This window comes from Watersipora subatra, chromosome 7 (genome assembly GCF_963576615.1).
Source record: "Watersipora subatra chromosome 7, tzWatSuba1.1, whole genome shotgun sequence".
Taxonomy (NCBI): Eukaryota; Metazoa; Bryozoa; class Gymnolaemata; order Cheilostomatida; family Watersiporidae; genus Watersipora; species Watersipora subatra.
Genome location: NC_088714.1, coordinates 63,352,564 through 63,367,595, shown reverse-complemented (window position 1 = coordinate 63,367,595; position 15,032 = coordinate 63,352,564). Strand labels below are relative to the sequence as shown.

Genomic DNA, 15,032 nt, shown 5'->3' with positions numbered 1-15,032 from the left:
TGTCGATGGACTGAAAAGACAGACTGGCAATGACTGCCATCAAACTAAACTCAAAGAGTTGAAGGATGGTGATCGACTAGGAAGGAGCTTGCCATAGAAAGCCAGGTTTTGTCAGGTAGACTCAAGGAAGCTCAGCATAGGTGTCAAGGGTCACCAAAAATGCGTGTGAGGCATTCGGTTGCATGAGTCCGCTCGCTGCCACTATGGCAGCTAAGGGATTGACACTGGCCAACCAAGGCTACCATAGGACTCTATTACCCGGCTCATGTAAAGACTTAAGGTGGTAAAGACCCGGCTCAGGTAGCGTTAACAATAAGCTAGCCCGGATGCAAGCCTCAGGCCAAAGGTCCATAGCCACGATGTACCAAGCAATCTTTTGAGCAGAAGAGCTGAGTACAGACCAGTCATACCAGCAAATAAAGTCCTGATATATTTGCTGCCAAATACATATACTCATTGGCGTTGTACTCGAGTAGTTTGATTCTGAAAGAGCAAGTAGTGGAACCTGGTCAGTTCCTTGGCAGTACAAAAGCTTGTGGAAGCGGGAAGCTTACATGATTTATAAGCGAATACTCATTAAAATACAATGACACAATCGTTTAACTTTTCGTGATTAAAAATGAACTTACACAAAGGTATAATAGATTTTATCAGACAATATCGTTGTTTTTCTATCATTTGCAATTGTTTTTTATGCTTGAAGTGATCTTATTGCAGGATGGGGCCAGATGAAAGTGGAAAAACTTGATGACTGAACTAACGAAACAAAACTGAAGGATCAAATCAAGTGAAAGTGGTGCAAAAGACCAACACAGAGAGACTCGTAATGCTACAACTTGAATGATAGCAACTAGTGACATCATGTACGTTTCTTCTGTGCATTTTATCTGCTCTCATTTTTTTTAGATTTCAATCTTGAAACACTTTAGAAATCAGATTACCTCAAACATCAACAACAGTCGCAATTGCTAAAAAAGTTCCAATCCTTTCTGATAACATAGCCTATAGTAACTTTGTGTTAGTTTGATTTTAACAAACAATCCTTAATAAGAGTGTTTATTAGTTTATTCCATTAGGCAATCTTTATGAAATGTTGCTATATTGCATTGTTTACCTTTGTTGAGAAGAGCGTGACTGATAGCAATTAGTGCTCTTGGAGTTGCGTCCTGTAGTACACACTTGCTGCCATTGTTCTTGATCTTTAGCAACACCTGCTGATGCTCTTCCTTTACTGATGATAACATTATCTGGATTGCCACTTCATTTTCTTTTTCTGCTGCTAAGTGCAATGGGGTATTTCCTGCATTGTCTTTTAGCTGTAGTAGATCCAATCGCTGGTCATAGTCGACACAACGTAACAATGATCTAACCGTTTCTTTCGATAAGCAATTTTGGTGCAGGCTTGTCGCTTTATGTAGAACCGTATAACCGTGCTCATCTTTGATGCAAAGCAAATTAAAACACTGTTCAGCTGATAGACCGTCTACAATTATTTTCAAGCCTTTTTCAAAACAGTTGCCAATGAGTTCGTGTATAGCGGTTTTACCTGAGCCATTTTGAACCATCGCAAATTGCAGTCTCTGGTCCGGTGAAAAATCAGCAATCATTTGATTCATCACATCAAAGTCACCATTTGAAGCAGCTCGATGAAGTCCGGTCCATGCTTTATCAGTGAACTCTCCACTTCTGGTGTACATTAACAGATTGAACCGTTCCTCTACAGAATACATTCTTAGCATGGTTGTAAGTTGATCTTTGCAGTCAGCATGACTATCTTTAATATAGACTGGTAGAAGCAGCTCTATATCTGTTGCGTAACTCAACAAAAAGGCTGCCCTGAAAAGTACGAACGTGAGATTCACAATATTTCTAATTTGCTTAAGTTTTGTGCAATAAAAGGTTAAAAGTCAGCCAATATGAGAAGAACTTTTCACTTACATGCTTCTTTTAAGATAGTTGGTTATCAACCAATAGAGAACTGGCGTGCTTTACCAACAATTATCTACAGTGAAGGTAACAGCAATGAGAAATCTTCAAGGAATGTTTATACATTGATGGTTTATGCTTATGAGCTTATATTATATGATGGCATTCTACATAAATAATAATTAGCATCTCATTCCTTTTTGTTCTCACAAAAAGTTCATCAAGAACAGCAAACATACGTACCAAGTTTAAATAAATCGTAGCAAATCTTTTCAAAATAATGTGACTGCTTAAAGATGATTTTGAGTAGCGCCGGCAACTAAAAGCAACAATTGAACCTTGAAGCAAGCTGGCCAATATCCCTTCGGCTCGTAGTAAGTTGAGCAGCTGCTTATACGTGCAGACATCAGCTGTTAGATTGAATGTACGCAGTTATGCGCCGGCTTTAATCAATAAACTATATTCATTATGCTTACTACGGTCTGAATAGCACAAGCTTGTTTTCTAGAAGGTGTTGAATAACAAACTAACAATACGACTAAGCAAATGTAAAAAGGGAGTTGCTTTGAATTATTTGGCTGTCTGGACCTCTACGCAATGATACAAGGCCAAGTACATGCTCAAGTTATTCTCATGTTAGCTAGGTCTAGCACACCAGTTTTCAGCTTCAGTCTATTTCTTGCTATATTAACTATACGCTATGTTCTGTCATTATAATTCTATTGCATCCATGTGTCATAATATTGATAGTGTCTGTATTCCACATAATTTTAGGCTACTGTGTCCTACTCTTGAGTTTAGAATTAGCCTCGAGGACATGACCAGTATACACATGCTGAACGTGTATTGTAACTGATGTCTGTATAAAACTGTTCATGGACTAGATTTAGCTGTGTGTAATGCTCCGTAACAAGCTGAGTATAACATAAAAAGCTAAAGAGTAGAAAGTGTTTTTGGGTAATATGAAAATCGTGAAGAAAAAATTCGAAAAAACGCTCGATGCTTGCACCAATAAAAATGAGCTGCATTGTATAATTAAATACATAATGCATAAATGCATAATGCATAAATACATTGTATATTACCTATGCTACTGACAGTACCGTTTCAGCTATTGAAGCTTTATCAGTGCAGCTCAGAGTCGGCAAGGGAGACAAGTCTCATTGCTAATGAGATTTTACTTCCTACCATGAAACAACTCAGTTGCCTCCCAGACTTTAAAAAGCCATTGTGCTGACACAAGAGTGCTCAAATCACAATTTTGATGAGCTTTGCACTAAGGCTAATAATGTACTACCACTCACGAAGTTTATCAATTTCGGAGTAATTGTAGAAATGTTAGAGAATAGTAGCTTACACAAATTAGTCATTGGCAGAGTGCCAGGAAAATAACAATTGGTGGGCAACTATACTACCTGTCTCTGTTTATAAGCTGATTTTTAATGCCCCTGCAATGCCGGACATATTTTTATTTATATATATATATGTATATATATATATAAATATATAGATATATATATATAAATATATAGATATATATATATATATATATATACCCTAAGTCCTCATGCTCAAGCCGCGCGGTTTGTGCTTGCAAACAGATGACTAACGAAGGAGAAAATAATCCTTCAACAATCCGCCTGTGGTATCTAGCCGCCCTTACCAACAAGCCACATATGCCCACAGACCGCGGCTAACGACTGAGGTTTTGTCGTCCTTGACCCTTTTGGGAGCGAGAGTGTCGAGACGGGTTCACACATATATATATACATATATATATATATATATATATATACGTATATATACATATATATATATATATCTATATATTTATTTATATATATATATGTATATACACATATATATATATATTTATGTATATCTATATATATTTATATGTCTATATGTATATATAAATATATAGAGATATATATATAGATATATATAAATATATATATTTATATACTCATGCTACAGACAGTACTGTTTCGGCTATTGAAGCCTCATCAGTGCAGCTCAGAGCTTAGGCAAGGGACACAAATCCCTCACCCAAGAGTGTTGGTTTCCTGCCACGAAACAACTAAGTTGCCTCGCAGACTTTAAGAAAGTCAATGTGCTGACACCAGAGTGCTCAAATCACAAAAGTGATGAGCTTTGCACAAAGGCTAATAGTGCCGCACCTCTCACAGAGCGCTTAACCAAACCGAAGTAAGGGAACATATACTCATGTTACAGACAGTACTGTTTCGGCTATTGAAGCCTCATATATATATATGTATAATTATATTTATATATATGTATATATATAATATATATACAAATTGTTTCCTCACCCCGGATACCCCGTATGGGTGGTAAATTCTGCTCTAACTCGGGTCTCCTACCAGAGACCTGGGAGTTTGAGCACTCGCCTCAAGATCTTAGCTGTTCCCAATAGCACACTTTTCTGCAACTCACCTGAGTTGATTGTTGTTGGTATTCGGGCAAGCCACATTTTATGCGCCGGTGTCATTGCGCCCAGTGCCCCAATGACTACTGGGATTACAGTTGTTCTTACATTCCAGCATTTTTCAATCTCTTCTCCAAGAGGGAGGTATTTCTTTATCTTTTCTTTTTCTTTGCTGGCTATATTGTAGTCACTGGGTACTGTTATATCTATTATAGTAGCTCTCTTGTTCTCCTTGTCTACCACCACTATATCTGGTTGGTTTGCTAGGACATGCTTGCCAGTTTGGATGTAGAAGTCCCAGAGGATCTTAGCGCAGTCATTTTCATTGACCTTACCAGGAGCTTCCCACCAGTGTTGTGGTTTATTAAGGCCATACTCATCACATAGACTTCTATACACACCACCTGCGACATGATTATGCCGCTCAGTGTATGCATTTCCTGTTAGCTGCTTGCATCCACTGATGATGTGTTGGATGGTCTCAGGTGCATCTTTGCACAGTCTGCATCTAGGATCGTCTCTAGTGTGATAGATTTTCGTTTGGAGTTGCCTTGTTGGGAGCACTTGCTCCTGGGCTGCCTTGATTAGCAACTCTGTATTGGCCGTTAAGTTTCCTTTGTTCAGCCACATATATGTCTGGTGAAGATCGCCAACCTTAGATATTTGTTGGTGGTAAGCACCGTGAAGAGGTTTCGTGTGCCAGTCAATTTCCTCATTATCAGGGCGTAGGTCCGTTGTAAGAGCAGCCGATTGAAATTCAGCTAGCAACTTATCTGAGATGGCCATAGAGGCTGCATATGCTTTGATGCTTTGCTCCTCCTCTTTCACTGTCTGCTGTACACTTTTGAGTTCTCTACCGCCATCTTTCCTATCAAGATACAATCTAGTAGTATCAGATTTTGGGTGAAGTGCTCCATGCATGGTCAGCAGTTTACGAGTTGCTATATATATATATATATATATATATATATATATATATATATATATATATATATATATATATATATACATGGACATATAAATCTCAGTGTTTGTAATTTTTCTGGTAATTGTTTTGTAATTGGCTGCGAGTGTGTCCAATTGTTGCGATAAAATTTTATCGCAAAGAAAAGGTTTATTGCAAGTTTTATTTTAAAAAATCTTCTTTGCACTGGATTTAAACTCGTAACTTCTAGGTGACTAACTCACCAAGTCAAGTGACTGCATTGCAACAACAAGGAATAATTGTGGGCATACTCCTTACATTGGTTAAAATATGCATGCTTAAAGCTCTTGGAAAATTTCTATTGCTTATTATTAGCGCATTAGGAATATTTAGTCTATGATAGGAGCGAGGACAGAGGAAACATTCTCCTTTGAACTGAAACCTACCACAATTATAAAAAAGAAGAGGAAGACATGGATATTTCTATTGATTAGTAACTAGTATTGAAGACAAATCGTGAACATACTTGCTCTATGAATGCCTTCTTTAAAATGGCCAAGTTTGGATCATACTAACATGAAAGAGATATTAAATCGACGGATGACTAAATACTTCTGTTATGTGTCTCTTATCCTTATTAAACAAGGATAATAAATAAAGTTATTATAAGGCGTGTTTATTAATGCAGGGAACACAACTTCTTTTTGTGCAATGGAAATGAGATCAAATGTATATCTAAAAATGTTAGCTGGCCGTAGTGTCTAGTTGAGAATATTTTGCTAGTGAAAGCGTTTTGACCTTATTTCCTAAATTACACCGGAAAATGGGTGCAAGTAATAAAATCTATCAAGGTGCCCTAAATACTAGAGTTCAAACAAAATCTAGAAAATTCAAGCCAATTTAAGCACAAAAATAACTTAACCAACGGACTAACACATCAGCAAATATCAAGTGCAAGTCAATTGTCGTAAACTCACATTTAACTTAAGGATAAAGCTTATTTTACATAGACTTATTTTACATAGACTTATTTTACATAGACATATGTTACATAGACTTATTTTACATAGACTTATTTTACATAGACTTATTTTACATAGACTTATTTTACATAGACTTATTTTACATAGACATATTTTACATAGACATATTTTACATAGACTTATCTTATTGGTTTATTTAATCACTAGTTAATCTATATAACAAAAGACTGCAAAAAGAGGTTTTGAACAATGGCCGAGTTTAATTATATAACATTAACTAATGAGTAACCACACGAGGACTGAGAAGTTTATCCAATTGGCGCACCATCTGAACAACCTACCATACAATATTAATCTTAATCTTGCTGCACAGTTTTTCTTCTCATGAAGTGTTACAGATTTTTTCATATAAGCATTATCATTTTTTAAAGCGGGGACAAGAGATATTAGCGATTAAGTGAAGTTGAAAAGTAAATACTATAGTGGAACAGCGTCAAGGTCAGAGAAAAAATTCTTGGAGATGTCAGATTTCAGATTGAATTGATAGTGTTTGGTTTTGGTAAGCTTATCAGCAATCTATCAAAAAAGGATGATAAACAGTCATTTTTAAAACAACAAAATATAAAAATATATCAGTGTCGATCCGCTTCCGTGAGAGTGCTGAAGTTGCACATTATTTGGTAATAGAATTTACAGAATAAATAAACTAGTGTAAATTCAACCGGACAGACCTTGAAGACGCGTATAGAGCACTTCGGCCACACAAGACTTTGTCTGTTAGATTTTTTACAGTGTTGATTGTCTCATCAATAATACAATCAGTCATGAGAAGGTTAACATTAAATAAAATCACTGTCTGACCTAGGCACACAAAAACAATCAGACAAAAGGTTTACAATTTATATAGACTTGAATTACAATATATAAACATTAATTTTATGTAATGATGTAATTTTAGCTAAAGAAAAACTCAAATCATAAATATATATCATAATACATCATTAAATGCCAGTATTGTGTAATGTGTAGGAAATTGTATGCATAAAGAAATAACTTGTTTAGCCCTTACACTAGTTAGTATTTCGTGTTGGCCATCTTGGAAGCTCTTGTTAGTAGATACATACAAGAATTTATTGTCCTCTTTTCAATAATTATGGTAAGCCATCCATCTCAACAGTTCAAACATATTTGACTAACAAACTAAATAGCTACAGTTATAAAAGCACAGATGAAGGAGGTAACAACTCCGTATATACTCAAATAATTAGAATTCTAAAAACATGGCTGATTATAGACTATATATATATATATATATATATATATATATATATATATAAATATATTATGCTGTAATATTTTCTACGAGAGCTGTGACAATTTATCTGTATATCTGTTCGTTTGCCCGATACAATGCTTAGAGGTTAGTCAATTAGTTTTGCATGCCTCCAGTGTACAACTTTAGGCTTATAAAAGTACACTGCATGATTAGTAGTGCTTTTCTTGTAGGTGCTTATTTAAAAAGCCATGAAAGTTGGCTTGAAAGCTTTCGAGGCTGATATAGTCAAGAACAAAGATTATATGGGCAGCTTATTGATTGGATCCTTGCAGGCTGTCTATGATTCATCTCTGAGGAAACGAAGCCACAACTAGCAATGATGGAGGCAAGCGTAGGAGAAAAACCAAATCACAATTTCAGTGACATCACGCCTCTTGCTGTAGGTATAAACCTATCAGGTTATAAAATACCTGAAAATATGGAGGGTGTAAAGAAACTGAAAACTGAAGAAGTCATCACTAGCTACATACAATATCGGTAAGTGATTAAGTTATATTTGAGTGACTGTTTGTAAGCGTAGTGAATTCTTAGCTGTAGCATACTATATACCTATAAAGCTTTTGGAATAATGAATTAAAAACTTTAAAATCTGGGCACGAAGTAATCTGGAGAGTTGTATTTTCAGTTGATCTTACGCTCAAGTTAACACAGCTTTTTTGCAAAATTTTAGTCTCTTTATAGATGAAAGGTTTTTAGTTCAATTGTACAGTTTCGAGGTGATTAGACGGTTGGTTTTTGAGATATCGTCAAAATACCAACATAGTTTCTGAGGAACCGAACAAATGTAAAAATTTTGCTGACTGAACATTAGTGTCTAATGACGTACTGAATGTCATCTGTGGTAATAAAGGGTTCAAATTAAATAAAGCTAGAAAGTTGTTGTACTTCAGCAACAATAGATTCACAGTAAAGCTATTTTTCTAATGATAACAAATATATGCCCTCTATCAGCCTTGGTGTACGGCAATCATTGTCTTTTCAGCTACATCCAAAACATCACTTCTTTGGAAAAGTGTATAAAGATTTTGTACTATTCCAGCTTTGTTAATTGAGTGCTGAAAGTTGTTGTTGGAAAGTTGTTAGTACTTTCTAGGGATCTAGTGGTCCAAGCTGATTTACAAGTTGTTAGTACTGTCTAGGGATCTAGTGGCCCAAAACAATGTACAAGGTTAAGCTGTAAAGACTAAAAAGACAGTCCTATGCTTTTGTTCATATAAAATAAAACAGTAAACTTTGTTCAAATTTTTGTTACCAACTATGAAAGATAAAATAAGCTGGGCTTAAATGTAATTCTGAGTTTTGTAAATTTTTATTTAATTTTCCTTCAAAAAATATATAAAAATTCAATGTTTTGAGCACGCCATAATCTTTTGATTATCAGTCTTTCGATTTTTTCAACATACTTAACTAAAACTTTTGTTTTAGTCATTGAATCTGTCACTAAATGTAGACTTAGGCATGTAGAAGTGAAAATAAATGTTAAAACAGATACAATTAGCTTTATTGATATCATGAGGACCCTAAAAAGAAACTACAAATGTAAAACAGTTTTATCATTTTGTTATGTATTCAAAACAAATGTTCTTAACTTTCACAGACTGTTATCAATAGTACAGCTAGCTTTCACACTCCTAAAAACTACAGCCATATTTGAATACAAGTTTTGTGTCTTTAGAAAAGTGTTAGACTTTCTGCATGCGCTTATTTTAGTTTAGCACAAGTATCAAAACTTTCCAGCGTAGAACAACACTTCATGTATGATGTGTGACACTACCATGGCACTTTCCAGTGTAGAACAGCACTTTATATATGATGTGTGACACTACCATGGCACTTTCCAGCGTAGAACAGCACTTCATGTATGATGTGTGACACTACCATGGCATTTTCTAGCGTAGAACAGCACTTCATGTATGATGTGTGACACTACCATGACACAGAGTGTAATTTATACAAAACTATAAAAGTAATTGAATGATATAGTTTCCTTTTACTTCTCCAAGTTTATTGATACAGATTAGGCTGCCATAAGGTGATAGAATAAAGTAAGTGAGCAGCTTATAACTGGAAACACAAACATGTTAATTGATGCACAACAAATATTTTGCCCAAATATTAGCCAGCTATATTTGTTAAAGCCTGAAATGCATTTTTTGAGGTTTTACAGTATTTTGCAGCTTGTCTCACAGGGTGCAGGTGACTGTTCCTGGATTGGACTGCTCGCCGTTGGTAAATGGTTCACAAGACCACCCTGTTATGGTAGCTCTGAGGAACCTAGGTATGACTTTCTATCACTTTCTATCTATATTAGTTGAAACAGTGAGTTAAAATGGCTCATCTTATAGTAGGTTAACTAGTTGGTAGAAATAAACAACTAGGTGACTACTATTTACAAGATTACTGCGCCAAGTTGGTACAAGCATTCCTTGACATATATAAAAAATTAAGCTGAACAGGTGCTCGGGGAAAAACCAGCACTATATAAATATGATCAATAATCAATCTAGGTTAGTTAACTTTTTATGGTACAGAATAAAATAACGGTATGAAATACATGCAAAAATTGTTATAAAATGCCAATTATTTACCCTTGCTAAGTTTCTAGCAAAAACCTAGTTTGAAATATAAAACACCTACAACTTTAATTTGACATAATCTTCATTAATGTAAGACTTAATTTATAGTGAATTAGAAATTCAAATTTTATTATAAAAATCTAAGCATGCCAAAATTAGCTGTCGTACATGAGTGACCACAAGTTTGATGTTGAATTTCTGACGGACTTTTTCAGTAAGAACTGGCTAACATTATAAAAACATTACTGATTATAACCTACATTTATATAAAGGTTTTACTAAATATATTACTTAGTCTTTCAAAATCTTTATTCATTTCACTTTTATAGACTTCATTAACATTTTTTAACAAGCAATCCGTAGGATACTTAGTTTTATGTTTAGTTAAATTCTTTAGATAGATGTTCTAATTAGGGTAACGGCGCAGGTTCTAGCTTCTAGCATTCAATTACTATAACACGAAAGTTTATTGCATATGTTCCAGAGCTGGAACAGAAATTTACAAATATTTGAAAAAAATAAATTTGGTTGCAAATAGTGAAATAGGGCAAATCATCAAATTTTTTGTAATACATAAAAACCTCATATACCGAATTTGTCTAAGAATATAAAATTGCTGCGCTTTCAATTTCGTTTTTACTTGTGATGAGAACTTCAAAAGTGCCGATAGCACAAAAACTTATTCTATCTGTTTCTGAGCTGGTACAGAATATTATAATTATTTGAAAAAAGCAAAATCTGTTATAGCGCATGCAAATGGAGCAAATCCTGATATTCTACTTGTGATTTTCTTTGTAAAAAAGCCAAATTTTTAATTGATTTGTCAATAGTCAGCTTGTAATTTGTCAAATTCGTCAAACTAATTTGTAACAGTATAAAGCTATCTAAAAACGGGTTTCAATTAACTACTGATAGCACTCTATTCCATCTGTTTTCAAACTGCTACAAAAAATCGCAACTGAAAATGAAATGCAAAGCAAATCAAATGAAAAGCAAATTCTGCTATACGAGATGCAATAAGATGAAATTGTTAATATTTTATTGCTAAAATAAAAACAAGCTAACCTTTTAACTAATATGTTCAGGAAATTTTGTCATATGTTTGCTACTTTTCTTGTATACATGTATGTAACATAATTGCAGTGAACTCTAGCTTGAGGTACAGAGCAGTACAAGAACTTTATGAGAGTTACAGAAAGAAGTCAGGCACTATCGTCAATGATCCAGATTGTAAAAGAGCAAGTGAATACTTCACTCGAGCCATCACCTCTTCTTTTTTCGCCAAGCATGGGCCTTTGGTTAGCCCTGATTATAGCTGGAGTCGTGTTGCCTTGGTAAGAACATATTTTTCCAACTTGCCGTTTAGATAGATTCAGTCTAGCAAGGTCTTAGAAGTATAGTTCAAATGGCCAATGAGAGATGGAAAACCGGTAAAAAAATATTTTTATATTAAATTTATTACCATAAACCTCTCCTGTAAAATTTTGAAAATTTAGAAGTACTTTTATTAAAAAACTAAACAATATGAGGTGGTTAGATAAAAACATTTGATATAAAGATGAAGAGATACAAAAACAAATCTTAAAAAGTCTGGAGTGTTGTAAGTTTGTTCATAATATATGTTATTTTCCATTCATTCTGTAAACTTTTGTTATATAAATACAAACCTGAATAATAAAAAATAGTCGCAACTCAGCATACTGTAAAACCTCTATTTGAGTGCCACCTTTATTTAAATACTGCCTCCAATGGAGTGCCCCTGTACGTAGAAGGGTTGAAAAATACAGGGCCATGGCAGTGGAATAGAGGTTTCTTGGTACATATGTTGGATACCAACATATATACCATTTGGATACACTATTTGGATACATAATACATTTGGAACCAAGATATAGTTTCTAAAATTGTTATGAGATAAAAATTTATTCCACAAGCTGAACTTTAATAGATTAGAATTTTATATAGCTGTAGCTATATATAGTTGTAGCTATATATAGTTGTAGCTATATATAGTTGTAGCTATATATAGCTGTAGCTATATATACATGTAGCTGTAGTTGTATATAGCTGTAGCTGTATATAGCTGTAGCAGTATATAGCTGTAGCAGTATATAGCTGTAGCTATATATATATAGCTGTAGTTGTATATAGATGTAGCTGTATATAGCTGTAGCAGTATATAGCTGTAGCAGTATATAGCTGTAGCTATATATGTAGCTGTAGCTATATATAGCTGTAGCTATATATAGCTGTAGCTACATATAGCTGTAGCTATATCTAGCTGTAGCTATATCTAGCTGTAGCTATATATAGCTGTAGCTATATATAGCTGTAGCTATATATAGCTGTAGCTATATATAGCTGTAGAGCAATTTGAAGAAAAAGGCAGGGGTGACAGAATAAAAACTGATCATGATTTTGTTGTTGCAATTTATTGTTAATATTTTCTATCAACAGTCCATAGACATAACCTCCCAGCTGGCAGAAGATGCAGCCGTCAGTAGGAAAGCTGAAAAAGTCAAAATGCTAATAGACTGGATCAGACTCGTTTTTCAGAGGTGGCATGTTGACATGTGGGTAGAGAACCAGGGTGGTTGGGTGAGTGTTTACACATAACTGTTGCTGTAAGCTTAGGAGCTCAAAGGTCAAGGGTGAAGCCAGTGAACTACATTTTCACCTTTTTTCAATTCAAAATTATGATTTATTTTTATGAGCTGCACTATTGGCCGCTATTTGCACAAAGAAAGTTAGCACAACAGTGATGAATGTCTTTGTTCGCAACGAAGCCAACATTATCAGTCGGTTACCGTCCCTAAGTATAATTAGGTGAAACAGCGGGTTAGTGATGCTGTTAATTATCTCTTTTTATTTTTACTATTACACTGGCAGTCCCGTCTGCCATGATAGATCATCATGTGTAATAACTATGTGCACAATTATTCTATGATGCTTCAAGATGGCCCAGTGTTGTAGTAGCTATTGCACCAAGCCGAATAGCCAAGTCTGCTTCCCGTGTAATGCATTTTTTCCTAATGCTCTGACCGTAACTTTGGACAAATGGATGGGCAGATACAGCTCCTATCATAGTAAATATTGGTGTAAAACTCTTTGAATATACTTGGAAATTTTCCAAAAAGATTTTTTTTTACTTTTTTAATCACACTTTTCCATCACTTATCATGGGTTATAGTTTATACGCCTTTAAAATTACAAATTAACCCTATAATATAAGTATAGAAATTCTTTAAATTGCGTGGGAATATCTAAATCAAATACACGTGATGTATTAATAAATAGAGACTTACAAAAACATCATGAAACTGGTTTAAGGTAAAACACATTTGAGCATGGTTGGGTATGTCACATCGTGATTTTACTCAATGCAAATGTCAATGGCTAGTTCTGTATTGCAGGAGCAATTATTAAGGATTACCAAAGAGAAACTTGAAGATGAAAATGTGAAACTGTCAGAAGAGAAACAGGAACAGTCAGGATCGTGCTATGAACATGAGAATCAGATTAAATATGTCAAGGATGTTCTTGGGCAAACCCATGCGCTTCTACACAGCGATGATAATGACGCGAGTTCACTCTCAAAGGATTTGCCTCAATGGAATTTACCTCCACAACCATTCCAACTACCGGAATCAAAGAAAAATCTGTCAACAAAACCTTTAGATGAGCTACTGAAAACTTCAGAGACTAAGCCAATACCTTGGCCTCCGGGTCTTGAATATAGTAATCTGTGTGGTGACCCGAATTACTCGCAAGGTACATCATATAAAAATTATGAAGTATCTCAAGATGTACCGGACTACTGTAAAACGTACTATGATATTCAGGAGATGCCAAAGTTCCTTGAGAAGTTGAGATGTGAAAAGCTGAAAAAGCGTGCTGCGGTGCTGGCGGGAAGAGAAGTTTTAGAACCAGAAACGAATGAAGAACAAAGAGAATTTGGTCAGGAGGCTTCCAATGTAGAATAAGCAAAATAGGCTAATATATGTTTGAATGTTTGTTATCCAAAGAACATCATTAGCAATTTCAATGTTCTTTTAAAGTTTGTTTTGGACTGTCTGTAACGGGTTGTGGAGTGAGTTCCCTTAGAACTTAGCTAGAAAGTTTTGTCAGCCAATTTTGTTGTAGCCTTAAAAATAATGTTGGGTAATTCTATGTTGGGTTATTCTATGTTGTATGTTGGGTTATTTTATGTTGGGTATTTCTATGTCGTACAAACAATACACAGTAAAAGAAAGCACATGCCTATTTCAAGGATTTGTCTCTCTTTAAGCACCATTTCCTGCAATGATGTGGGCAATCGTAGTCCCCCCCATTTTCTAGCCCTTGTTCTTATCAACAATGTTCCGATACCTCGGCTCTCTCTTTCAGGTAGGTGAGCCGCCATCTAATTGCCTTGGTTTACTAAGTAGGTCAGCCGCTGTCCTACTTGGGAACCCTCAAGGATTTCATGAAGTTAAAATTGGCCTAGAAAAGCCATTAGACAATTTGACTAATCCTAAACGTTTCTGTAAGCCCTGAAGACTGCCTGAGTAAATAATGGCTACTGACCAGATGTTGTAAGTTTTTGGTACAACATTATTTATCACTGGTACTCGGGCAGTCAGTGTGTCACCCGTAATTGTCAGGCGCACCGATAAGCACCAAGAACAAGTATACATACAAGTACGCTGGAAGACATTGGGTGGCTGACTGTTGCAGTCTTTGGAGTGTGAAAGAGGACCTCCACCGTGCTGAAAGTCTAAGTTTGAATCCCATCATGCCAAATCTTTTATTACAACCTTTAAATGTGGCTTCAGCTAAACGAATGGTTGAACAAACA

At 35.1% G+C, this 15,032-nt stretch overlaps 1 protein-coding gene across 1 annotated transcript; it reads left to right on the top strand.

The window, feature by feature from the left end:
- The first annotated feature begins 7,965 nt into the window (after positions 1-7,965).
- LOC137400300 (uncharacterized) lies at positions 7,966-14,423 on the top strand. The gene is made up of 5 exons (XM_068086628.1): positions 7,966-8,096; positions 9,797-9,897; positions 11,339-11,529; positions 12,653-12,793; positions 13,609-14,423. Exons 1-5 carry the CDS (start codon positions 8,038-8,040, stop codon positions 14,176-14,178), a joined length of 1,062 nt encoding a protein of 353 aa, XP_067942729.1. The 5' UTR covers positions 7,966-8,037; the 3' UTR covers positions 14,179-14,423.
- The last annotated feature ends 609 nt before the right edge of the window (positions 14,424-15,032 follow it).